This window comes from Siphateles boraxobius, unplaced genomic scaffold (assembly GCF_051911475.1).
Source record: "Siphateles boraxobius isolate OS27281-9 unplaced genomic scaffold, OSU_SipBor_1 26, whole genome shotgun sequence".
NCBI classification, from domain to species: domain Eukaryota; kingdom Metazoa; phylum Chordata; class Actinopteri; order Cypriniformes; family Leuciscidae; genus Siphateles; species Siphateles boraxobius.
In genome coordinates, this window is record NW_027508876.1 from 11421089 (window position 1) to 11448746 (window position 27658).

At 44.6% G+C, this 27658-nt stretch overlaps 1 protein-coding gene across 2 annotated transcripts in view; it reads left to right on the top strand.

Annotated features, from left to right (window-relative positions):
- Positions 1–27658, top strand: part of myripb (myosin VIIA and Rab interacting protein b) — a 526191-nt gene that overhangs the window by 452895 nt on the left and 45638 nt on the right. For both annotated transcript variants that reach the window (XM_077244339.1, XM_077244338.1), the window contains exons 5-7: positions 15510–15590; positions 22784–22881; positions 23236–23316. In XM_077244339.1, coding sequence (XP_077100454.1) covers positions 15510–15590; positions 22784–22881; positions 23236–23316 — 260 coding nt within the window. The remainder of the gene's footprint in view (positions 1–15509; positions 15591–22783; positions 22882–23235; positions 23317–27658) is intronic.

Here is a 27658-nt window from a genome sequence, read left to right on the forward strand (position 1 = left end):
ATGATGCTGCTGTAGACTTTGAAGTGTCGCAGTATAAATTAGCAGCAGACTTTATATGCCAAGATCTAACATTATCCTAGAGCTGAAACGATTTATTGACGACTAATCAATTACTAAAATAATTTCAACTATTTTAGTAATCGTTTTGTTGACAGAATTTTCTGATTTGAGCCAGAATTAAAATAAAAGTTAGTATTTTTTGACGAAAACCCTGTCTCTTTAGATCTTGTCATGTAAACTAATCTCTATCTAACCTAATATGTAAGCAGAAGTAAAATTGCTTTGTAGTTGTAGATTAAGATGTATTAATAATATTTGACTATTTAAATTGCTCGCCAGCATTTAGTCAATTAAGAAATACTAAATAAACAATGAAATTCATGTTAAATTCAATGCCAATTGTCTGTTTAATACAATAAATATGTGAATATAGCTTTTATTTCAGAGGATTTTGATTTCATATGGAAAGATATGCGTGGATTGATGCTCTCGGTTTCATTAATTAGTGATTAATTAGAAATAATAAAAAATTCATATTAAAAAGATGCCATCTTAATCTTGTTGTGCTTTTAATTACCTACACTGTGGTGTTTGAATTATGCAAATAGACCAAGAAATGAGGAAGTTATGATATTTTGAAGTGTTTGGTCAAGCGGAAGAGGTCACAGTTTTTCATTGTTTTATTGTTTTAATTAGGTACAAAAATGACCCCTAATTTTCGAATTAAAAAATTCCATAACTTTCTTGAATATTATCCGATTTCATCATTTAAAAAACATTTTAAAGGTATTTTTATTATCTATCACATGGTTATGATTATTTATGAATTTTCTAGTATTGATTCTTTTTGTCACATACCTAGTTAATGCCTTTCGGCCTGTCCCTAGCACCCCGTACATTTACGAAGTGCATGGACGCGGCTCTCGCACCCCTGAGACTTCAGGGCATGCAAGTCTTGAACTACTTGGACGATTGGCTGAATCTAGCTCGATCACACTCAGAGCTCATAGAACACAGAACCACATTACTCGAGCATCTCGAGAATCTGGGTCTCACAGTCAATTGGGCGAAGAGTTCGCTGTTTCCCAGCCAGAAAATTTATTTTCTGGGAACAGTGCTGGACTCGCTGTCTATGACAGCATGTCCATCGCCGGAGCGCGGACTGGACATTCAGCGCGCCGCAAAATCCTTCCACTCTGGCTCTATAGTCCCGCTCAAAAGGTTTCAGAAAATGCTGGGCCTCATGGCCTCAGCATCTTCGGTACTTCAGCTGGGCCTGCTTCGCATGCGCCCACTGCAGTTATGGCTGAAAGCGCGAGTTCCACCCCGGGCATGGACCTTTGGTCTGTTTCGCCTCAAGGTCGACATGGAATGCGTTTCGGCTCTGGAACCTTGGTAAATAGCCGACTGGTATCAGTTAGGCGTGAGTTAGGGGACTCCCTTGAGTGTGAAGGTGGTGTCCACGGACGCCTCCATCTCGGGATGAGGAGCGCTGCTCGAGGGCAAACTGTTCTTTGGCCAGTGGTCAGAACGGGAGAAGCTTCTACACGTAAACTGTCTAGAACTGTTGGCAGTCGACAACGCGCTACGGCGCTTTTTTCCCCAGTTAGAATGCCACCACGTCTTGGTCCAGTCGGACAACATGTCAGTGATGGCATACATAAATCGCCAGGTCGGCGTCAGGTCCCGAAACCTTTACAGGCTGACGGAACCCCTCCTGGTCTGGGCTCAGCACAACCTGCTTTCACTGAAAGCAGCACATGTGCCTGGTCGCCTGAATCTGGGACCAGACAGTCTGTACAGAAACAATGTCCCAGCAGGGGAATGGTCGCTGCACCCGCAGACGATCCAACTGCTGTGGGATACATTCGGCAGAGCGCAAGTGGACCTGTACGCGTCCCAAGAGAACGCTCACTGTCTGAACTTTTTCTCCAAGAGCAGGGATGCACTGGCCCACGTATGGCCCCGCTACCCCCTCTATGCTTTTCCCCCCGTCTCGCTCCTGCCCTCAAGTGCTGGAATGAATCAGGGAGAACGGATGCCCAGTGCTGCTCGTGGCTCCGCTCTGGACGAACCAGATTTGGTTCCCAGTCCTAATGCGGCTGACCAGCACTGCCCCGTGGCCTATACCGGTGAGGAGAGACCTCCTCCTTCAGGCAAAGAATTATGGTCCTTACATGCATGGGCCATCAACGGGTACCCGCTAACCTCCCGGAGGGAGTGTTAAACATGATCACGCAGGCTAGAGCCCCGTCTACTAGACGGCTGTATTCCTCGAAATGGTCAGTGTTCTCTGCCTGGTGTCAAGCTCAGGGCTTTTCACCCGTAGACTGCGAGGTCACGGAAGTGCTCTCCTTCCTTCAGGAGCTGTTGGATAAGGGCAGAACCCCATCCACGCTCAAAGTATGCGTGGCGGCCATAGCGGCGTTTGCAAAACCAACGTCTGGCCAGGCACTGGGGAAAAACGACCTGGTCGTGCGATTCCTCAGGGGAGCTCGGAGGCTGAATCCTTCCAGACCCCCCTCAATCCCTGTGTGGGACCTTTCTACGGTTTTGGAAGCCATGAAAGGTGCCCCATTCAAGCCAATCCATTTGTCAGACATGAAACATCTGTCTTTCAAAACGGTGTTTCTTATGGCTCTCGCTTCAGTGAAGCGCATAGGAGACTTACAAGCGCTCTCAGTAAGTGCGTCATGTATGGAGTTTGGGCCTAATGACTCAAAAGTCATACTCAAACCAAGGCACGGGTACGTGCCCAAATCCCTCAACACACCATTCAGGGCCCAGGTTATTTCCCTGTGCGCCCTCCCAGTTCATGATGAGGAGGAGGATGCGAGTCTCCTTTGCCCTGTCAGGGCACTGAGAGCTTATGTATCCCGCTCGTCTGTCTTCAGACAGACCGAGCAGCTCTTTGTTTTGTTCGGCGGACGCTCCAAGGGACTGGCTGCATCAAAACAGAGCCTATCCAGATGGATAGTCGATGCCATAGCGCTGGCTTACACTTCTAATGGCCTGCAGTGTCCTTTGGGTGTCAGGGCGCACTCCACGAGAGGCGTGGCCTCGTCGTGGGCGTGGTCTAGCGGCATTTCCTTGCAGGATATCTGTTTGGCGGCAGGCTGAGCCTCGCCGTCTACATTTATCAGGTTTTATAACCTAGAGGTTCCCACCTTACAGGCCAAGCTGCTGTCGGTCTAGAATTCAGTACTATCTGCCCCGCTGCGCCGGCGCAGAATGCTGAGTTTTGCTTGTGCATCGCTCACTGATCGATAGAACAGCTCCATGGATGTTGAATAACCCGTACTTATACCCAGTTCAGGCTGAACACGTTTACCCTGTCTGCGTGAAACACTGTTAACATAACTAGCTCCTGTGGGATGCTATTTCATGGGGAATGATGCTTGTAGCCTCTCTTCTCCGACTCTCTGTGAGTCTACGGTGATTATGCACAATATGAGCCCCGGGCTACTGCCCTTGGGACTTTGGTGTCGGATCCCAGTAATCACGGCGTGTTGCATTGTGTTCCCCATAGCGTAAGATATTACGCAGTACGAGAGATACTCTCGTAAGAGAACGTACTCGGTTACTAACGTAACCTCGGTTCTCTCTAGAGAGGGAACGAGTACTGTGTATCATGCCGTGCATACAACAGCGCTGGTTCGCTTCAGTGATGAAAACCAGTTTGTATCAGCCTGTCGAGCGTATTTATAGGCCAAGGCCACGCCTATTCTGGCGGGACGTTACGAAATGGCCGCGAAGCGCCCCCATTGGGTATCACGTCACGCAGGGCCTCTCTCGATAGGCTGCTGCTGTTGCCGCAGGGCAGCCAATAGGCGCGCGAGCCGTCTGGCCTGTCTGCATGCTGCCGCACAGCGTTTTACATTAATTCAAAATTAAGGATAATTTTTGGCTTCAATATCTCGTGGAAAAGAGGTTTTCCCCCATAGCGTAAGATATTATGCAGTACTCGTTCCCTCTCTAGAGAGAACCGAGGTTATGTTATTAACAGAGTACGTTTTCTTTAAACAACCACGTTCGTTGTTTCGCAGTTTAATGAGATGGTTACAAAACATCTCAGGTTACGTATGTAACCCTGGTTCCCTGATAGGGAACGAGACGCTGCGTTGAGACGCGGTGGGAATGCTCTGCGTGATTAAGTCGTGAAGCACGTGTATAATCAGTCCAATGGAATAGCGAGACGTCATAGGCGGGTGACGTCATAGACCAGGAAACTATAAAGCACCCCTGAAAACAGACCGCGACAGCTTCTGAAAAGCCTGAAGCAAGTCGATCAGGGCATGCAGGAAGTATAGCAGGAGAACGCAGCGTCTCGTTCCCTATCAGGGAACCATGGTTACATACGTAACCTGAGACGTTCCCTTTCAAGGGAACTCGAGCTGCGTTGAGACGCGGTGGGAACCCCATACCCACTACGCCATAATGAGAAATGCCCGTTCTGTGTGGAGTCCTTGCACACAGTAAGAAGCAAGCAGCCTAGCCCCGGGAGTGGAGAGGTCTAGGTCGTAAAATATGACAAATGTATGCGGTGAAGACCAGCCTGCCGCATTACAAATGTCCTGAAGGGAAACACCTGAAATTAAAGCCTTAGAGGCAGCCATACTCCTTGTGGGATGGGCGTGGACAGCCATAGGTGAAGGCTGTCCGGCCGCTTAATAAGCAAGTGAGATAGCCTCAACTACCAACTTGCTCATTACCTGTCTCGATGCAGGGCAACCTTTCTTGGTTGAACCGAAGCAGACAAACAACTGCTCTGATCTACGCCACAGGTTAGCTCTGTGAACGTAGGCATCCAAAGCCCTAATGGGACATAACAGATTGAGACTTTCCTGATATGGGGTATTGAAAGGTGGAGGGCAAAAAGCCTGCAGCACAATAGGGCCCGTCACATTACTGGGGACCTTAGGAATGTAACCCGCCTAGGGTGTAAAAATGCTTTCACCATACCAGGTGCAAATTCCAAGCATGAAGGAGCCACCGACAGGGCTTGCAGATCTCCAATTCTCGTGATAGAAGAAATAGCGAGTAGAAATAGAGTTTTTAGTGTAAGGAACTTCTCTGAAACCTCTTCAATAGGCTCGAAGGGAGCCAGGGCCAGACCCTCAAGTACAATGGCCAAATCCCAAGCCAGTGCTCTAGAGTGCAGTGCAGGCCTCAGCATCAATGTACCACGGAGAAAACGAATAATAAGAGGATCTCTCCCAAGAGAAGAAGCCCCCAGAGGGGAGCGATAAGCAGATATAGCCACTACGTACACCTTTAAGGTGGAGGGAGATAATCCAGCAGAGACACAGTCTTGTAGGAAATCGGGAACTGTACCAACCGGGCAGTTAACAGGATTTAAAAAACGTTCTCCACACCATGTAGTTTCCATTTAAAAGAATATAGTTTCCTCGTGGAAGGAGCTCTGGATTGAAGGATAGTCTCAACGACCTCAGTCGAGAGACCGGATTCTAAGAGCTGGGCCCCCTCAGAGGCCAAGCCCACAGTTTCCACAACTCCGGGCGAGGGTAAAATATCGTGCCCCCCGCTTGAGATAACAAGTCCCTCTGAACAGGAATCTCCATGGGAGAGCCATACAGAAGGGACACTAGGTCCGAGAACCACACTCGGGCTGGCCAGTGCGGGGCTACTAATAATAGATGAGCCCCTTCCTGGCGAACCCTCTCCAGAACTCCTGGAAGCAATGATATCGGGGGGAATGCGTACAGGTGCAGCCTCGGCCACAGCTGCACCATAGTGTCCAGTCCGAGAGGAGCTGGATATGTGAGGGAGAACCAAAGCGGACAGTGGGTTGTATCGTAAGATGCGAAAAGATCGACCTGAGCTTGACCATAGTTCTCCCATAGGAGCTCCACCACCTCGGGGTGAAGTCTCCACTCCCCGGGCCTCAGCCCCTGCCTTGACATCTGCTTCCACATTCAGACACCCTGGAATATAAACTGCCCTGACTGACCGTAATTTCCCCTGGGCCCATAGGAGGATCTGATGAGCCAGTTTGCATAATAATCGGGACCTCAGACCTCCCAGATGGTTGATGTAAGAGACCACCGATGTGTTGTCTGTGCGGACAAGCACACGATGGACTCTCAGGTCTGGCAGGAAGTACAGGTCCTTCTCAAAAAATTAGCATATTGTGATAAAGTTCATTATTATCCATAATGTAATGATAAAAATTAAACTTTCATATATTTTAGATTCATTGCACACCAACTGAAATATGTCAGGTCTTTTATTGTTTTAATACTGATGATTTTGGCATACAGCTCATGAAAACCCAAAATTCCTATCTCAAAAAATTAGTATATTTCATCTGCCCAATAAAGTGAAAGTGAAGTGAAAGTGACACGTGATGGCCAAGTATGGTAACCCATACTTGGAATTTGACCTCTGCATTTAACCCATCCATGTAAGTGCACACACATTAGGAGCAGAGTAGTGAGTAGTGAACACACACACACTGCAAACGTGGATACACACACCAGGAGCAGCGGGCAGCCTTGAGTGGCGCCCGGGGAGCGATTGGGGGTTATGCCTTGCTCAAGGACACCTCAGTCATATTCCTGCCAGTACTGGAATCGAACCAGTAACCTTTGGGTCACCAGTCCAACTCTGTTACCAGTAGGCCATGACTGCCCCATAAAATAAGTGTTTTTAATACAAAAAAAGTCAACCTTCAAATAATTATGTTCAGTTATGCAGTCAATACTTGGTAGGGAATCCTTTTGCAGAAATGACTGCTTCAATGCAGCGTGGCATGGAGGCAATCAGCCTGTGGCACTGCTGAGGTGTTATGGAGGCCCAGGATGCTTCGATAGCGGCCATAAGCTCATCCAGAGTGTTGGGTCTTGCGTCTCTCAACTTTCTCTTCACAATATCCCACAGATTCTCAATGGGGTTCAGGTCAGGAGAGTTGGCAGGCCAATTGAGCACAGTAATACCATGGTCAGTAAACCATTTACCAGTGGTTTTGGCACTGGGAGCAGGTGCCAGGTCGTGCTGAAAAATGAAATCTTCATCTCCATAAAGCTTTTCAGCAGATGGAAGCATGAAGTCGTCTTTTTGTAGGATGTTTTTCTGTCGTTTTGTAGGATGTATATTTTGAGGTATAATTGGTATTAATTAAGATTGTGGTTTTAATGCTAAGTCGTGGATACTATTTTGTATATTTCCCATTTGTGAGTTGATTTTATTGTATGTAATGTGATTTGGTACTTTCCTGCCCAGGGACTGCAGATGAAATTTAGCTTTGTAGCTAATTCTGGGGCAGTTCTTTACTGTCCATTGTCCCTGATAAATAAAATAAAAAAAATAAAAAATAAAAATAAAAAGTGCTCCAAAATCTCCTGATAGCTAGCTGCATTGACCCTGCCCTTGATAAAACACAGTGGACCAAAACCAGCAGCTGACATGGCACCCCAGACCATCACTGACTGTGGGTACTTGACACTGGACTTCAGGCATTTTGGCATTTCCTTCTCCCCAGTCTTCCTCCAGACTCTGGCACCTTGATTTCCGAATGACATGCAAAATTTGCTTTCATCCGAAAAAAGTACTTTGGACCACTGAGCAACAGTCCAGTGCTGCTTCTCTGTAGCCCAGGTCAGGCACTTCTGCCGCTGTTTCTGGTTCAAAAGTGGCTTGACCTGGGGAATGCGGCACCTGTAGCCCATTTCCTGCACACACCTGTGCACGGTGGCTCTGGATGTTTCTACTCCAGACTCAGTCCACTGCTTCCGCAGGTCCACCAAGGTCTGGAATCGGTCCTTCTCCACAATCTTCCTCAGGGTCCGGTCACCTCTTCTCGTTGTGCAGCATTTTTTGCCACACTTTTCCTTCCCACAGACTTCCCACTGAGGTGCCTTGATACAGCACTCTAGGAACAGCCTATTTGTGTAGAAATTTCTTTCTGTGTCTTACCCTCTTGCTTGAGGGTGTCAATTATGGCCCTCTGGACAGCAGTCAGGTCGGCAGTCTTACCCATGATTGCGGTTTTGAGTAATGAAACAGGCTGGGAGTTTTTAAAAGCCTCAGGTATCTTTTGCAGGTGTTTAGAGTTAATTAGTTGATTCAGATGATTAGGTTAATAGCTCGTTTAGAGACCCTTTTCATGATATGCTAATTTTTTGAGAGAGGAATTTTGGGTTTTCATGAGCTGTATGCCAAAATCATCAGTATTAATACAATAAAAGACCTGAAATATTTCAGTTGGTGTGCAACGAATCTAAAATATATGAAAGTTTAATTTTTATCATTACATTATGGAAAATAATGAACTTTATCACAATATGCAAATATTTTGAGAAGGACCTGTATTTGAGAGCCTGAAATACCGCCATCATCTCTAGTCGGTTTATATGCCACGAAAGCTGATGGTCCTGCCAGACACCTATCGCCGAGCGGCCACTCATGACCGCCGCCCAGCCTGTGAGCGAAGCATCCGTCGATAGCGGTACGCGTCGACAAGAAGCCCCCAATACTGGGCCCTGGGCGAGGAACCAAGGTTTCTTCCACATGACCAAGGCACGTAGGAATTGCCGCGTGACCTTGATCGTGCGAAACTGATTTCCCCTCAGAGAAAACCCCTTGGTCCTGAGCCACCACTGCAGGGGTCTCATGTACAGAAGGCCAAAAGTAATTACGTTGAACGCAGCTGCCATGAGACCCACCAGTCTCTGGAACGGTTTCACAGTGAGTGACTGGCCTAGTTTTACCCTCTTTACGGCTGTGAGAATAGCAGAAATACGTGCTGGAGACAATCGTGCTTGCATTGTTGTCGAATCCCACATCACCCCTAGAAAAGTGGTCCTCTGGGCTGGGAGGAGCACACTCTTCTTGGTGTTTAGCCGCAACCCCAACCTCTTTATGTGAGACAGAACGACATCTCGATGCCGAACTGCCAACTGCTCGGAACGAGCCAGGATCAACCAGTCGTCGATATAGTTTAATATGCGAATGCCCTGGAGTCTCAGAGGAGCCAGCGTTGCATCCACGCATTTCGTAAAGGTGCGGGGTGATAAACCTGGGCCGAATGGAAGTACCCGATATTGGTATGCTTCGCCCCCGAAAGCAAACCTCTGGAACTTCCTGTGATGAGGATGAATGGATACATGAAAGTAGGCGTCCTTCAAGTCTATTGTGACAACCAGTCCTCGGACTGAATCTGTGATACAATCTTTTTGAGTGTAAGCATCTTGAACTTGAGTTTCTGAACTCTGCTGTGTAACTGATGCAGATCTAGAATAGGACGCAACCCCCCATCTTTCTTGAGAACGATGAAGTAACGGCTGTAAAACCCTGACTCTCTGCTGGGAGGAGAAACCCTTTCTATAGCCCCTTTTTGCAGAAGCGTCGTTCCTTCTTGCTCCATGACCCGGGCCTGCTCTGGGTCCACCACTGTGCGAAGGACCCCTTGAAATCTGGGCGGACGAGAACCTGTATTCTGTAACCGTTTTCTATTATATGCAGGACCCAATGAGAAATATTTGGCAGTAGTTTCCACGCTGCCAGAAATTCTACTAAGGGGACCAGTCTCTCGAGACTGGCCTCGGGATTCGGTTGAACGGACACTTCGGTGCCCTGAAGCGGAGAACCGGCAGGGAACAACCGAACTGACCGTTCTACGACCCTCCTCGGAGAATCGTATGGGGATGCTGACACCTCGGTGCCCTGAAGCAGCGAACCGGCAGGGAACAACCGATGTGGCAGCGCTGCGACTCTCCTCAGAGAATCGCCCCCCAGAGGGCGCCGAGGATGAACGATCTCTCGAAATCGTCCCTTCCCGGAGGGGACCACCCTCAGAAGCCTGACACCCTGGGCGTCAGGACTTCTTCTTAGCCCAAGCCTTCTTAGAGATGACAGTCCTCAGATCTTGTCTACCCCTAGCTGGCCTGGACTGCGACCGCCAGCCAGGTTCCCCAGATTATGGAGGAGCCCGAGTGGCGACGCTCTGTTTTTGATGCACTCTGTGCTGTGAGGAGCTTGTACTCGGACGAGACTGCTCGATTTAATTATCACTTTCCGCCCAGCAGTCTTGGGGACATAGAAACGTCGAGGAAGAAACCTCTGGAAGGCAGCAGATTGTTTTTTCAATTCTTGAAACCTATCGACGACACAGTTGATAGCGTTGTCGAACAAACTTGATGGTGAAAGTGCTGCGTCCAGAAGAACAGACCTATCTTTATCTTTTATATCTGACAGATTTAACCAAAGATTCCACTCCGTGGCCACCAGGGCTGCCATAGAACGGCCCACTGATTTGGCCGTCTCCTTGGTGGCCCGGAGAGACCGGTCTGTTGCGCGACGCAATTCTCGAATTGCGTCAGCGCTGACTTCCACACGTTCATCGATATCCTTCAGCAGATCAGCCTGGTATGCCTGCAGTATAGACATAGTGTGCAGACATGACGCAGCTTGACCTGCTGCCGAATAAGCTTTACCCACCAGCGAAGATGTAGATTTTAATGGCTTGGTGGGTAACGTCAGGGCTTTTAATGATGACGCTGACTCGGGAGAGTGATAGCTCGCGAGCGGTTCTTCAGCCCGAGGCACCGTCAAATTACCATAATCAGATGCACCCAAAACATTACTATAGTTGGAAGTTTGTGGGTTAAACACTCTGAATGACGACACCTCAGTGTGGAGATCGGGAAAAAACGGGAGTCCCCGACGCGGAGGCTGTGTTCTAGATGGTAGAAATCTTTCATCTAGTACACTCTTTTTAGTAACACTCTGAGAATCATCGGCTGGCCATTTAATATTTAATCTAGCTACAGCAAGAGATAAAACCTCCATAAGCTCCTCATCATTACCGGGGGTATGAGCTGGCGAAGACTCATAATCCCCCATATCAATACGGACGACATCCAGATCCTCTGAACTGGATCCTCTGAGCCTATTAGAGATGCGCGGATGGGCAATTATTTCATCCGCAACCGCATCATAAGACTCATCATTCGTCCGCCATCCATCCGCACCAACGTTTTTGACCAATTTTCCCGCCCGCCATCCACTGATACAAGGCGCTGCTGATGACAGCCGCGAGACTAGAAATCGCCCGCTACCCGCCCGAATTTAATTAAAATATTTGTATTCGTCATGTCATCCGCCCGATCCGCGGTTTATCCACTGAGTCCGCGGCTATAACCGCCAACCGCCCAACTCTACCGCCTATGACGTCTCGCTCTTCCATTGGACTGATTATACACGTGCTTCACGACGCAATCACGCAGAGTGTTCCCACCGCGTCTCAACGCAACTCAAGTTCCTTTGAAAGGGAACTTTTATTTTTTTATTTTACAAAGATTTTTCTTCTTCTTTACCAGTGTTGATATTATGTAATATTTGTTGGCTACATAGCAAGCTACTGTTAACAAGTGTTACCTCAACTTGTCCATTAATATTGTAACATTAATATTAATAATATAGAATGATCATGGTTTATCACTAATGTTAAATCCTGTGTTGATTTTGCAGGGGGCTGATGAACACGCCTGTGTTCTTAAAGACTGGAAAGAAAGAAAAGATAGAGCGACAAGATCCTGAGGCCAGAGAAAAAGAGAGAGAGAGAAAGGGAGACAAAAGAGAGAGAGGAAAGATCCCTTCAGCTTTTAGAAATAATTGCTAAAAAATTATTAATAAAGAAAGCACTTTTCCATTTATTTGTTAGTAAGTAAGCACGTTTTATTACAAAACACTTACTTCCAAATGATTTACAGTAGCTAGATTGTCAGTTGTAAAGTGTTTAATATGTGACATTGAGTAATTCATATTTTTAAAGTGTGTTGTGTGTGCACTTATTTTGTGGCAGATTCCAGATGGTTTTTTGAAGAAGCAAATTGCAGGTCTATCTGAAAAATGTTGTATAAATGAGTGCTGCACTGTAGAGAAATACTCAGACACTCCGGACACCTTTAAAATGTATTTGCTTTTTTGTGTGTGTATTATTTAACTTTTAAATGGATACAGAATGCAAAGCTTAAAACAAAATCACAAAACTTTGGCACAAAGTAGTATAAAGCACCACCAAAAGGAAACGTTTTAAAACATTTGTATTATAGTGTCATCTTGAGAGAAGAAAATGAACTTCAGCAGCTTCAGTAAGGTAACTTTCACAGGTATCTAAAAGAACTAAAGGGACTTTGATACTAGTGATCATTTGTAGGTCTGAGTTATCACTTTACAATAATTCAAAATCTGTTTCTTTCAAAGTATGTGTACAAAATGAGGACTTTACACCTTGGGTCATTTTTGGATTTCCACTTGAATTTTTCCTACCCAAATGTAAAGTAAATAATTTGTAAAAAAAAAAAAAAAAAAAAACATTAAGCTCAAATATGTTATATGTAGCTAGAACACCAGCACCAGTTTCACTGGATTAACAATCAGGTTTCACTGCAGCAATCAGATGGACTGGCGTAAGAGTCGGAGGTAGGGGTGGTGGAGGTCAGCTCCATCTTCAAAATATAGATGAAGAATTGGCACAGCAGCATTGAGGTTGTAGGGCTCACAATCTGTAAACACGTATATAGTTAAAGTTAATTTTAGAATACAATTTGAATCGACAAGACACTTGTTTCCTGTGTTGGCTTATTTATAAATATGTATATGATCAATTTCTTATGTATGATGTATTTGTGTATTTATCTGTGCATGTGCATCTATATATATATAAATGAAGACTTCAGATTCAAAAGCCTCTAAGTGCCACCTGAAATTTTCTTCTAGAATGATAACTTTATCAAGCTTGTATGTCTGTGTTCAGTTATTTCAATTTAATGTCAATGGAAAAGACCTATTAATTGCTATTAAAGTGAAATTACTGAACCTAAATACACAAGCTTGATAAAAATGCTTATTTTAGAAGATTTCTGATGGCATAGAGGCTTTTACATCTAAGGTCTTCATATATACACATGTATGTGTATTGTATCTGATCGCAGTGCGTTATCCTACTGTCCACCATGGTGACCCACACACACACTGCTTGTGATATTGCCATCATGAATGATAGTAATATCACAAGCAAATTACCAAAAATCAACATGTGTTCACAGATATGTACATGTGTGTTTTTTTTTCTAAGGTAAAAATGATTAGCTAAATAAATGATGATACTTACATTATTTGAGAAATTACACAAAAGCTCTCGACGAAGGCGTCATCTGCGAGCAGCTGACCGACGACAACTCTGAATTGTAAGCTCGAACGGTGTAAAAAAGCAGAACTAAACCCACTGCTCGAAGTTGGTGCAGTCAGTGGAATGGGCTCTTTATGTGATAGTGCACGTCACGTGACAATACCAACATGGCGCATGTAATACGTCCGAACTCCATTCATACAACCCGTATTCATACTATATAGAACGTACTTTTTTTAACGGTCGAGAAGTACGTTCTAATTTAAATGTAGTACCTACTCACAAAGTACTAGATTTCGGACGCAGCTATGGACTTTAGGGCGAGTGAACCGGAAGTGCTAAAATGCTAACTCACTTCCGCGCTTTGGCCTACAAAGTGATGTCATAACTTCGGCACTCTATACCTTATGTAGCCACGCCCCTTTTCAGCACTGAGCTCGTTGTCTTTTGACTTCCGGTCTGTATTTTCACAGCGATCTTGCGTAGTTATGAATGAACGGCTCGTTTAAAAAAAATCCAAGGTCCATTTGTTAAGACATATGCTTTAAAATGCTTATCATAAACATTACAATGCTCATGATAACTTTCGTTAACTCTACAATAAGTAAATCAACTTCACCAGCTAATTACTCCTGGACAGCGATGCCATAGAAATATACAGAGCAACCGCAAAAACGGAAGTTCAAAGACAATATTCTAAAGATGGTGGCGCCCTCGTTTCTCTGGTGCATAAGGTCTATATAGATCAGTGGTATCGACTTATTTTTAATTTCATATCTCCTGACACAAATTATGACATAACTGTCACCATAAGTTTCTGAGAATAAAATAGTTGTCAAATACTGAAACTTGAGTCTTATATCTTTTTAATGATGTATAGTTTGTCAAGGTAATAACATTATTCTAATAGTAATTTTGAACTATTTAAACAAAGAACGATTCAGTGCGTCCGCGCTCTGGTAAAGCTTAACAAAAACATTTCTATTATCATTTCTATTATGTATTATTTAAATTATTATAAATTATAATTACATGATTTATTATTTGTTTTATTGTATTTTGTATGATAATTTTACAAAATATTTACTCAAAATATTATCAAAATCAGAAGTTGCTGTTTTGGAGGTGTTTTTTTTTTTTTTTTTTTTTTTTTTTAAGTAGTATTTTGGACAGTATTAACTCAATATTTTTTTTTTTATTATTACTATATAAGTTTTATTATTAGCTGAATATTCTTTTATTGTGATTATTTTATTTTATACGATATTTACTCAAAACATTCCTGATGTTTCTTATGATAATGGCTCTCCAATCACACAGTAAACATGACAATCTCTGCCTGGCTGCGTTCTGTCTGTAGTAGTGATACTGGCTCTGCGTGTTGCGGTTACAGACCAGGCAGGATGTGTGGTGGTCTTTTTCTCTGTGCTGTTGTCATGGTGATATTGAGCTAGCGCTCTCGGGGTCAGCTGAAAAAAGAAAGTGAAAAGGTAACCGTCTGGTCAGGTGGGCGCAATGACGTGTATATCCATTTCACAGTAACGTCTCTCACTTTTTTTTCTCAGGCTAACCCTTTAGTTTTGGCCTCCAACTAGTATGTGTATCATTGTGTTTAGTCACACAGACCTGAGAGTCCCTGCACAACATGGATAAGAAGTGTGTATATATTTTTGCATTTACAAACCTGGTATCCGAGTGTTTTCGGAAGTGTGCATGTAAATAAGAAAGATTATCCCGTGACACCAGTTTGGAAATTTTACTTTGTAACAATATTTTATTTTATTTTATTTTTTATTATTTAAAATTATTTTATTTATTTTATTTTATTTAACTTATGAATTATATAATATATAATTATTAGATATAATACAATATAACTTGAGTACTTTGAATCTGACTGTTAAACACACACAAACACACTCCAGCAAAATTTTATTCCTGACATTCCTAGTTTCTCTGTAAATTTCTCATCAGTTTTGTCAAAAATTACAAGCTAGCAGATATAAAACGTCATTACATCCCATAAGTATTTTGCTCTAAATCAAACACTGACTTTTCACAGACAAAAAGAGGAGTTTATGACATTTAAAGAGGAGGTGGAAGGAGGGCCATTTAAAACCCTGAGCGGTGAATTCGCCAAACAGTGATAGTAGTTTAGAATTTCAACCAGGTGCTGTCTGCATTTAAATAGTTGCCTATTATTCTTCAAAAACCTATTTGGCAAACACAAGTAAAGAAGGGAACTTTACTGAAAAGAGTCGTCTGTGTACATTGTCTAGATGTCTAAGTAATGTAATGCTTTGTAATGTTTTGTTTTCCTTTGATTTATGTCTCTCTTTCTCTCTTGTTTTGTTAGAGGTCAGCGCTCATGAAGGCAGTAATGATAATGGCAGTGTTTGTGATGGCAGTGACTCCACGCTTTACAGGCAGAGTGAAGGTAACATGAAAAATCAATATACTTCTGCTCACTGCACATACTGTATGTTTTCAAATTTCAGACCCATAACGATACTTTGAATCTGCCAAGTACCTTTTAATCCTTAATCTCAGTCCTGTAATGTCATTATCACAATTTTTTAATAACTGTTTTTAATATATTCTATTTTAATATATGTAATTTATTCCTGTGATGGCAAAGCTGAATTTAAAACAGCTCAGTCTTAATTTAGTGCTTTTCTTATCAATGTTGCAAACAGTTGTGTGGAAATCGTGATAAAACAAAATTCAGTTTTTTTTTGATGAATAGAAAGTCCAAAAGATCAGCATTTACTTGAAATAGCAATCTTTTGTATATTACAATTTACAAATGTCTTTATTGTCACGTTTGATTTAATGCATTCCTGCCGAATTAAAGTATTAATTTCTTTGTAATTAATCTATTGTATATGGAACACATTGCCTAATCTGTAACTACACACACACACATTGTGTGCATAGTTTGTTGTGCGTGCGTGCGTGTTCACTAATCACTCCTCCTAATGTTTGTGCACTAACTTGGATGGGTTAAATGCAGAGGACAAATTCCGAGCATGGGTTACCATGGCCTTCACATGTCACTTACTTATTATATACTGGTTTCCATGTTTTATGGGGACTTCCAATAGATGTTATGATTTTTATACTGTACAAACTGTATATTCTATCCCCTAATACTGTACCTTCCTATTTGAGAATACTCTGCAATTTTTGATTTTCAAAACACTTAATTTAGTATGATGCTGTTTTCCTCATGGGGACCAAGAAAACTAAATTTGGTCCTCACAATAGAGGGTTTACCAGGTACACAAACACACACACACACACAGAAATTTGGGAATAAATCCTGTGGTATATTGTATTACCCATTCGCATGAGGAACAAGGGCTCTTGACTATGGGCCCTAGCTTGCACCCGGCGCAAATGACTTTGTACACTGACGCATGTATCATTCCTATTTTGCACCCGCGCAAAGCGGACTTTTCCCTCCACAGACACACGTCGGTTAACTAAGAAATACACTTACGCTCCCCGGGGTGGTTCAGCGCAAAGAGGAGGCGTGTTCTGGCGCAAACTTTCCCTCATGCTATTTTGCTGTTCTATAAAACAATTGCGCCACTGACCAGAAAAAAACTAGTCTAAAGTCAATGGCGCGTTGCGCGTACATTCAGATGCTATTTTAAGCGCGCATTGTAACGAATAAAGTTCGGAAGCAATTGCAAGTAAACACTCTGTTTATTAAATGGAAGTCAATATGAGAGGTTCCCAGGGCAGCAGGTTAGCGGCGCAGGGACTCCGATGGTCAGATGAAAACCAGGTGCAAGAGAGGTGAGAGTGACGATCAACACAACGAATCCAGGACATCCACGGGAAACAGGATAGGAACAATGAAGGACTGAGACTGGAAACGAAGAGGGATCAACACCGAACACCAACAAACAACGATCTGACAATGGAGATGAGAAGTGGATGAGAATATATACACAGGAATGGATAGACTGCAGCTGGTGATGAGGTAATGAGTGATTGCTGAACGAGCGCTGATGAGCGGACACGCCCCTCTGATCAGCGCACACACATACAACAACAGATACACGAGACAAGAAGACATAGGATTTACCAACCGTGACAGTACCCCCTTCCCTAGGAACGCCTCCTGGCGTTCCCAGACTCCCTTACCTGCCGATTGTAATCATCGATAAGGGAGTGATCCAGGATGTCTCTAGCCGGTACCCAACTTCTCTCCTCAGGACCGTAACCTTCCCAGTCCACCAAGTACTGGAATCCGCGCCCCCTCCGTCTCGAGTCCAGAACACGATTGACCGAATAAGTGGGTTCCCCGTCTACGAGACGCGGCGGGGGGGGGAACCGGGGCTGGCGGATTAATGCGAGCAAAAAAAACGGGCTTAATTTAGATACATGAAAGACGGGATGAATCCTCCTGTACACTGGAGGAAGATTCAGGCGGACTGTCACCGGACTAATGATTTTGGTGACAGAAAACGGGCCAATGAATTTAGGTGCGAGTTTATTCGAAACGGAGCGGAGAGGAATGTCCTTGGTAGAAAGCCACACTTTAGAACCGACGACGTATACGGGAGGCCTCCGCCGGTGGCGATCGGCTTTGGCCTTGCGTGCCCCCACTTGGAGTAGAGTCTCACGAGCTCTAGTCCAAGTGCGGTGACACCTCTGGACGAAGGCGTGGGCGGAGGGGACCGCGACTTCGGATTCCAGACTAGGAAAAATAGGTGGCTGGTAACCTACGCTACACTCAAATGGTGATAGGCCCGTGGATGACACTGGCAATGTGTTGTTGGCGTACTCCACCATAGACAGTTGCTGACTCCAAGAGGAAGGATTCTTGGACACTGAACATCGCAACGTTCGCTCCAAATCCTGGTTGGCTCGCTCAGTTTGACCATTGCTCTGGGGATGGAACCCAGAGGACAGACTGACAGTCGCCCCCAGAAGTTTACAAAACTCTCGCCAAAATTTGGACACAAATTGGGGTCCCCTGTCAGAAACCACGTCTGTCGGGAGGCCATGAATCCGAAAGACGTGATCAACGACAATCAACGCTGTCTCCTTGGCTGAAGGTAATTTGGGCAAGGGAATAAAATGGGCAGCCTTCGAGAACCGGTCCACCACAGTCAAAACTACCGTGTGACCCTGGGAGGGTGGGAGGGCGGTGATAAAATCTAGTGCGATATGGGACCAGGGTCTCGAAGGTACCGGCAGCGGTTGGAGTAACCCATCCGAAGGTCGATTGGAAGTCTTACCCGTGGCACAAACTGAGCAGGCCAATACAAAATTGTGAACATCACGAGCCATGAGAGGCCACAAGAATCGTTGCTTGACTAAAAACATAGTACGATTAACTCCCGGATGACAAGCCACATTGGAACAGTGTCCCCACTGAATAACGCTGGACCGTAAACTCTCCGGCACAAACAAACGGTTCGATGGGCAACGAGCCGGAGGCGTTAGCCCTTCTAAGGCCTTCTTGACCTTCGATTCGACCTCCCATGTGAGTGTAGAGATAAATAGGGTCTCTGGTAAAATGCACTCGAGAGTAGACGAGCGATCGGAGCGGTCAAAAATGCGCGATAAAGAATCGGGTTTGATGTTTTTAGAACCCGGGCGGTACGAGAGAGTAAAGTCAAAGAGTCCGAAAAAAAGAGCCCACCGAGCCTGCCTGGAATTAAGTCTTTTAGCCGTACGAATGTATTCCAAATTTTTGTGATCGGTCCAGACGATAAAAGGTACCCCCGACCCTTCTAACCAGTGGCGCCCCTCCTCCAATTCTAGCTTGACCGCCAACAAATCTCTGTTGCCAATGTCATAATTGCTTTCGGCAGGGGATAAACAATGAGACAAAAACGCGCAAGGGTGCATCTTGTCGTCTGAAGGAGAGCGCTGGGATAACACTGCACCTACCCCCACCTCTGACGCATCGACCTCCACCACGAACTGACGTGATGGATCAGGGGTTATCAGGATGGTGGCTGAAACAAAGCAACTCTTCAGTTTGGCAAACGCAGCTTCTGCTGCGTCTGACCACCTGAACGTCGTTCTGGGGGAGGTCAAGGCGGTCAGAGGCGCGGCTAGTCGGCTGAAATTGCGAATAAAACGCCGGTAAAAATTGGCGAACCCCAGAAACCTCTGTAGGGCCTTATGGGAATCTGGACTTGGCCAATTTACCACAGCCTTAACCTTGTCAGGATCCATGGGCATTCCCTCAACCGAGATGATGTGACCTAGAAAAGGAACAGACTGTGCATGAAACACGCATTTCTCCGCCTTGACAAAAAGCCCATTCTCTAGCAACCTCTGAAGCACTTGTCGGACGTGTTGCACGTGTTCCTGGAGAGACGATGAAAAAATCAATATATCATCCAGGTAGACATATATGAATTGATCGACCATGTCTCGCAAAACGTCATTGACAAGTGCTTGGAAGACCGCTGGGGAGTTGGAAAGGCCGAACGGCATAACCAAGTATTCAAAGTGCCCCCTAGGGGTGTTGAAAGCGGTCTTCCACTCATCCCCCTCCCTCATGCGGACCAAATGATATGCGTTTCTTAAATCCAATTTCGTGAAAATAGATGCTCCTTGCAACCTCTCGAAGGCTGAAGACATCAACGGCAAAGGATAAGTATTCTTTACCGTGATGTTGTTCAACCCCCGGTAATCAATACAAGGTCGCAACGATCCATCTTTCTTCCCCACAAAAAAGAACCCCGCCCCCGCTGGAGAAGAGGAAGGGCGGATGAATCCCGTTGCTAGAGAATCAGAAATGTATTTCTCCATGACCTCTCTCTCTGGGACAGAGAGTGAATATAATTTGCCCTTAGGCGGAGATGTACCTGGCAATAACTCTATAGCACAGTCATAGGGACGGTGTGGAGGAAGAGAATCAGCCCGAGACTTACTGAACACCTCCTTCAGGTCCCGATACTCCGTGGGCACGTTAGATAAATCCACTGTCTCCTTCTGCAACACATGAACAGAAACAGACGGACAGGCAGACACAAGACAGGACAAAAATTGCTCCACGCCGCTATTGATTTGAGCTGCCAGTCTATTTTGGGGTTGTGACGAGTGAGCCATGGGTGACCAAGAACGATGGGTGCAAGCGGAGTGTCCAGGATATAAAAGGAGATGGTTTCTGAGTGGTTGCCTGACGTGGGAGGGTGATATCTTCAGTGACCAGAGATATGGTGGGGAGTTCTTGGCCATTGAGGGCGTGTACTGCAATCTGATGGGTGAGGGGTTTGAGGGGAACTTGGTGGTTAAGTGCAAAGGTGTGGTCCATGAAGTTACCTTCGGCGCCCGAGTCCAGAAGTGCGTGACAGTCGTGATGATGGTTGGACCATCGGAGTCTAACCGGAAGGAGAGTCGATGTTGATGAGGTCTTCTCGGCGGAGATCCCACCCGACAGTAGCCTCATACTTACTGCCGGGCTGGGCCTTTTAAAGGACAGTTGTAGGCGAAGTGTCCAGTTCCTCCACAGTACATGCAGAGGCCCTGGGATCTCCGCCTTTCCTTCTCCTCCCGGGAAAGCCGGGCTCTACCCACCTGCATGGGCTCGGGATCGTAGACATGGCTGACCGCGTCCCCGTCTCCAGAGCGTTGGCCTTCGGATTCCGCCGAAGAGCGGACAGTGGGCACTCGCCGTTCCGCTCGTGACAGCCTGGCGTCCACTCTCAATGCTAAGGCGATTAAGTCGTTGTGTTTAGGGGGTAAGTCCATGGCATAAATCTCCTTCTGGACGCGGTCAGCCAGCCCATGCAGGAACATGTCCCACTGCGCCTCCTCGTTCCATTGGCTCTCCGCCGCTAGAGTCCGGAACTCGATCGAGAAGTCCGACACGGATCGCTGTCCTTGACGCAAATCGGCCAGCACTCTGGCTGCTTCTCTGCCGGCCACTGCACGGTCAAAGACTCGCTTCATTTCGTCGGAGAGCGCTTGGAACGAGGTGCAGCAATCTTCCTGGTTTTCCCACACCGCCGTTCCCCATAGAGCCGCTCTCCCAGTCAGTAGTGTTAGCACGAAGGCGACCTTGGTTCTCTCCTCGTGGAAGGTTCTGGGTTGAAGAGAAAAATGCATTGAGCATTTTGTTAGAAAAGCTCGACAGAAGTTGGGTTCACCTGAGTATGTCTCCGGGGCTGGTAGGCGGGGCTCTGACTGGAAGAGGTCCGCTGGTGGTGATTGGGGAATCGGCGGTGGGTTTGGCGCAGAGGGAATGCGCAGCTGTTGGACTTGCTGGGTGAGCCCGGACACCTGCGCCACTAACGCCTGAACAGCGCGAGCTGTTTCGTTGAGATTTTTCTCTTGGTTCTCCATTCGGCATCTGCTGTTGTTGACGAACTCGTCCAGACTCTCTGCAGAATTACTCGCTGCTTCCATCTTAGGTCAGATCGTTCTGTAACGAATAAAGTTCGGAAGCAATTGCAAGTAAACACTCTGTTTATTAAATGGAAGTCAATATGAGAGGTTCCCAGGGCAGCAGGTTAGCGGCGCAGGGACTCCGATGGTCAGATGAAAACCAGGTGCAAGAGAGGGGAGAGTGACGATCAACACAACGAATCCAGGACATCCACGGGAAACACGACAGGAACAATGAAGGACTGAGACTGGAAACGAAGAGGGATCAACACCGAACACCAACAAACAACGATCTGACAATGGAGATGAGAAGTGGATTGAGAATATATACACAGGAATGGATAGACTGCAGCTGGTGATGAGGTAATGAGTGATTGCTGAACGAGCGCTGATGAGCGGACACGCCCCTCTGATCAGCGCACACACATACAACAACAGATACACGAGACAAGAAGAAGACATAGGATTTACCAACCGTGACACGCATGCTTGGCCATAATACAGAGTGTGAACAACGCGCATACACTCTAGATGATTCTCTCATCTACACAGATGCATTTAACTTTTTGCAAATGATACATTATTATAAGGAAAATATTAAAACACGAGGGAAATCATTGTTGTGTCCATGACGATGGGGAAAATAGGCATAAAGCTTACACATTTACCCAAATTATTATATGCATGTTTAACCGAAGCTAATTTGGGTGGGTTTGTTCCATCCCCAATGTCACTTCTCTTTATTTTACGGCCCTGACGAGAACATCGATCTCCTCGGCTGTGAACCGATTCTGAAGCGCGCCTGGTAAATGCGCCGTTATAATAGTATTGCGCCATGGAACAAGCGCACCTAGTTCATCATGCTCTTAAAGGGAATGTGATATAAAGCTCTTATTGGTTTGTTTCCCGTTACGCCCAAACCACACCTATGAATAATGAAGCTACTTCAGACCAACCCCTTTTAGATTTGAGCCAGGCGCAAAAGGCATTTATCCCGCCTTGAAAATAGCAGCAGCGCCGGGATACGCCCACAAAATTACTTCCGCTTTGACACTTGCGTTTCAGATCGTTAAAATAGGGCCCTATGAGTGCTGGTCAATTGCTGTAATCATTACGGCACTCGAATGGTCTATGAATTTCTATGAAGATTAACTCACGACATACACAAACACACACAAGAACACAGAGAAAACAATCTGCTTTCATTGTGCATCTAGTTTTATAGACATTAAACATATAATAAGATGTGTGTATGTGTGGATACAGGTCACAGCATGGCAGACACGCTTACTGTTGCTCTACGTGTGGCAGAGGAGGCGATAGAAGAAGCCATCGCTAAAGCAGAGAGCTACAAAGACAGCCTGGTTAGAAAGTCCTGTTTATATATCATCTTTCATTCAGACATCCAAATATTCACTCATCAATCAGACATTTTTGCGTACATCCATCTGTTCTTCTGCACACCCATTTACACACCAAATATAACTTGTAGTGTTCAGATGTTGTTGACTTATCCATCACTCCATTTAGACTATTTCCTCATGTTTCCTGAATTTTTTTTTTTTTTTTTTTTTTTTTTTGTGTGTGTGTGTGTGTGTATTTTATCTTGTATAGTGCTAGGGACCATTTTATATGTATGTCCTGAATAAAGAATGATGATATCTAACTGCAGATATTTTCTCTCTTATTGCTGCCTTTCTTTTTGTCTTATATGACAGGAGAAACAGAATGAGGCTCGCTATTTGCGTGACCACAAGGAAGAGCTCATAGAGGAACTTGCAACGACAATTGTTCAAAAAGTAAGAGCTGTTCTATGATTGAGAGAATACTGTAGTTTATAGTAGTTTTAATTAACTGTAACTGTATACCAAATCACATAATTCTATTAAAATTACTTAACATGTTAAGGTCAAAATTTGCCCAAAATCATAATAATCGAGGAACATGAAACTTACGCTATTGTTTAAAAGTTTGGGATTAGTACTATTTTTTTCTTTCATTTCTTTTTTTAAAGAAATTAATACTTTTAGAATAGAAACATAGAACACAATAGAGAACATTATAAAAATTCACAATAGTACTGTTTTAATTGTGTTTTTGATCAAATAAAAATACTTATTACGAAATAAGAAATTAAGAAAATAGAGAGAGATCATTTTTTAAATCACTTTGATAAGTAAAAAGTTTATATTATTAACAAATAATTATTTGTAAAGATAATGTAACAATTGTAAAACTAGATGTAATTTCCTGTTAGTAAAATACAACTTCGGTAACACTTTAGAATACTGTTCCATCATTAATTAATAACTTCACAGGAACAAATGAGTAATGCACTATTAACATTCTAGTAACTAATTAACAAGAAACTCTGATTAACAAATTAGAAAAGTAATAGCGCTCAGTTGAATGTGGTAGTTCACTATTAGCTAATCAGTGACTACTTTTTTTTCATACTGTTACGTCACCATCAAAAAAAAAAACTGAAATGGTACAACATAACATACAAAAGCCATAGAGACCCAGTGACAGTGCATATCAACTTAATTTAATGAAAAAGAATGATTTGACATAAACAGAGCATGGTGGTAAGAAAATGAACAACATCAAAACAAACAGAAAGAAAACCCTGACCACACATCTACAAGAAAAGTAAAAACTTGCCTACCTCCCGACCAAAATCAAAAGACAAGTTGCTGTGAGTCTTCCGGCTCCTCTAACTGCTACACTAAACTAACCCTAAACTAAACATCATGAAAACCCGTCACCAAATACCACTAGCTCTAAATATAAATTAAACACTGAAAACAGAATTCAGTCCCATACCGGGAACGTGCTTGTCAAATAAAAATCATTAAATCAACACCCAAAACCACAACAAAGAACATAACGAGCCCTGCCAGCGAGACACCGCGGAGCTGCGCTCCGTCTGCTGGCAAGAGCGGATGGGAAGTAAGAGCGAGAGAGAGCCCGGACGTCAAACAAGGCGTCTTTATAGAGGTGGCCCAACCCACAATCAGCAGCCAGCGGGACACCACGGACGCAACAAATCGTAAACACTGTTCACTCCGCTCTTAACAGCATAACCCCCCCCCTTTAAAAAAATTGGGGGGTTAAATTAACAATATAATTAATAAATATTTACAAAGGAACAAATTTACAAACGTATTAGTATTCAGCAATGGCTCCAAACACCTGAAAACCTGAAAGCAGAAGAAACAAAACAAAAAAATACATTTTATATATCCCACAATTTATTTACAATGATATTCCCATCAAGCACGAGACAATGCATCTGCAACAACATTGTCACGTCCTCGGATGTGTCTAATCTCCAAGTTATAACCTTGCAGAATCAAACTCCACCGCATTAAGCGCTGATTAGAATTGTGAATGCGATCGAGAAAAACCAATGTGTTGTGATCTGTGTATACCACAACCGGACATGCAGCACCTCCAACATAAACTTCAAAGTGCTGGAAGGCAAGCACAAGAGCAAGAGCTTCCTTTTCTATAGTCGAGTAAGCACGCTGATGACAGTTAAATTTGCGCGAAAAGAAACAGACCATCCCTCTGTTGACCATCTGATGGTTCAAGACCATCCCTGTCCTGTTGTAAAAGAACAGCACTACTAAGTCACTCGCGTGCACAGCGACGGAAAAAGGCCGGGAGAAATCAGGAGTGGCTAGCACAGGCGCAGTAGTCAGTAGTGCTTTAACAGACTCGAAAAACAGCTTGAATTCATGAAGTCCAGTTGTAGGTCACTTTCGAACTGAGCAAATCAGTGAGGGGCGAGGCAAAGGCAGAGAAAGTTTTGCAAAATGACCGATAGTAACCTACCATGCCAAGAAAGCAACGGAGTTCGCGGCGGGTGGTGGGAGGAGGATAATTCAAAATCGCCTCAAGTTTAGACTGGCGCTCCGCCCACGGCCAACCACTTTACCCAGATATACCACGGTAGCCTGGCCGAACTCACATTTAGCCAGGTTAATGGTCAAATTAGCTTCCGATAGCCTACGAAACACAGTTTCCATATGGGCCATATGCGAAGGCCAGGTGGCACTATAGATCACCAAATCATCCAAATAGGCCTCGCAATTGGACACACCATCAAGAACGCCGTTGAAAAGTGGCGGGAGCGGTACGAAGGCCAAAGGCCATGACGGTATACTGTAAAAAGTGATCTGGCGTCACAAAGGCTGAGATCTCCTTAGCACGAAGTGTCAGCGGAACTTGCCAGTAACTCTTCAACAGGTCGATTTTACTGACAAATACCGCTGAACCAAGATAATCAACACAATCGTCAATACGCGGTAATGGATAGCTGTCAGATCTTGTAACGGCATTCATCCTTCTAAAATCTGTGCAAAAACGCATGGAACCATCGCTCTTTGGAACAAGTAAACATGGCGAACTCCATGGGCTATTACTAGATTCTGCAATGCCATTTTTCAACATGAATTTTACCTCACTCTGAAACAACAACCTTTTATGTGGGTTTGTACGATAAGGATGCTGTTTGATTGGGCATGTGGACCCCACATCAATGTCATGTTCGATTACCGTAGTGCAACGAGGCACATCAGGAAACAAATTCTCATGTTGTTTAATCAAGGAGATTAAATCATTACGTTCTACTGTGGATAAACTAGACAAAAATGAATCAGGTCATTAAGAACCTCAGAATTCTTCAATCTCACTTCAATTACCTCAACCGACGGAGTATGACCCTCATCTTCCAACAAAGCACTCGCCATAGCACCGTGTTGTACCGACAGAGACGCATTTTCAGCTTGTGCCGTAACCACCAGCGAAGAAACAACCTCAGCACCAAACTTCTTGGACGGCGCTACTTCCGTTGCGTGAGCATCATCGTTTGTGACAGTTGAAGTGCAAGGAGATTCAAGTTCAGAAATTGAACCTTCTCCTCGAACACAATACAACTTCAAACGTTTAATATGACATAGAGTTGTCTTTCGCCGTCGATCTGGGGTGGAGATGACATAATCATTCAATCGCTGTTCAACACGATAAGGCCCGCTGTAACGAGCCTGCAAAGCAGAGCCCATCACAGGAATCAACACAAGAACTTTATCACCAGGACTGAAACTCCGAGAGACAGCCCTCTGATCAAACCTCTGCTTCATTCTCCTCTGACAAAGGCCTAAATTATCTTTAGCCAACTAACATGCACGACCGAGCCTATTACGCATGTAGGACACATAATCAGACAAACTGAGACACTCTTTAGGCTCAACGAGCCACGACACCTTCAACAGCTTTAAAGGCCCACGAACCGTGTGCCCGAAAACAAGTTCCGACGGGCTAAAACCCAAACTCTCTTGTACTACCTCACGCACAGCAAAAAGAGCAAGCGGTACACCTTCATCCCAATCACGCTGGAACTTGAGGCAGAAACACTTGAGCATATTTTTCAAAGTTTGATGGAACCTCTCGAGTTCACCTTGAGTTTGCGGATGATACGGGGTGGATGTAACATGGTGGACCGCGAGCTGAAAAATAGCTTGTGCAAAAACTCGGGACATAAAATTGGTACCACGGTCTGTCTGAACGGTTTTCGGAAGGCCAAAAAGAGAAAAGAAACCCATCAGGGCTTTAATGATGACAGGAGCTGTAATTTTACGGAGCGGAATGGCCTCTGGAAAACGAGTCACGCTACACATTATGGTGAGTAACCACTGATTACCAGACTTTGTTCGAGGCAACTGGCCAACACAGTCTAATATAACATTTTCAAAAGGTTCAGACGTAACAGGAATCGTCTGTAAAGGCGCAGGCGGAATCACCTGGTTAGGTTTACCAGTGACCTGACATAAATGACATGTTCGGCAATATCTCACGACATCTCTTTTAATACCTGGCCAAAAAAAATGCCGTAAAATTCTGTCACTGGTCTTATTTACGCCAAGATGACCTGCAAAGTGATGGTCATGAGCTAAACTCAAAACCTTATCACGAAAAGAGACTGGGACAACAATTTGCAAAAGAACTCTCCACTCATCTTGCGCTGAGGCCATAAGAGGTCTCCACTTGCGCAATAAGACACCATCTCGTAAAAAATAGCCGTGTCTGGCGAATGCTCAATGTTCTCTTCAGACATAGCTTCTGAAAAAAAAGAAG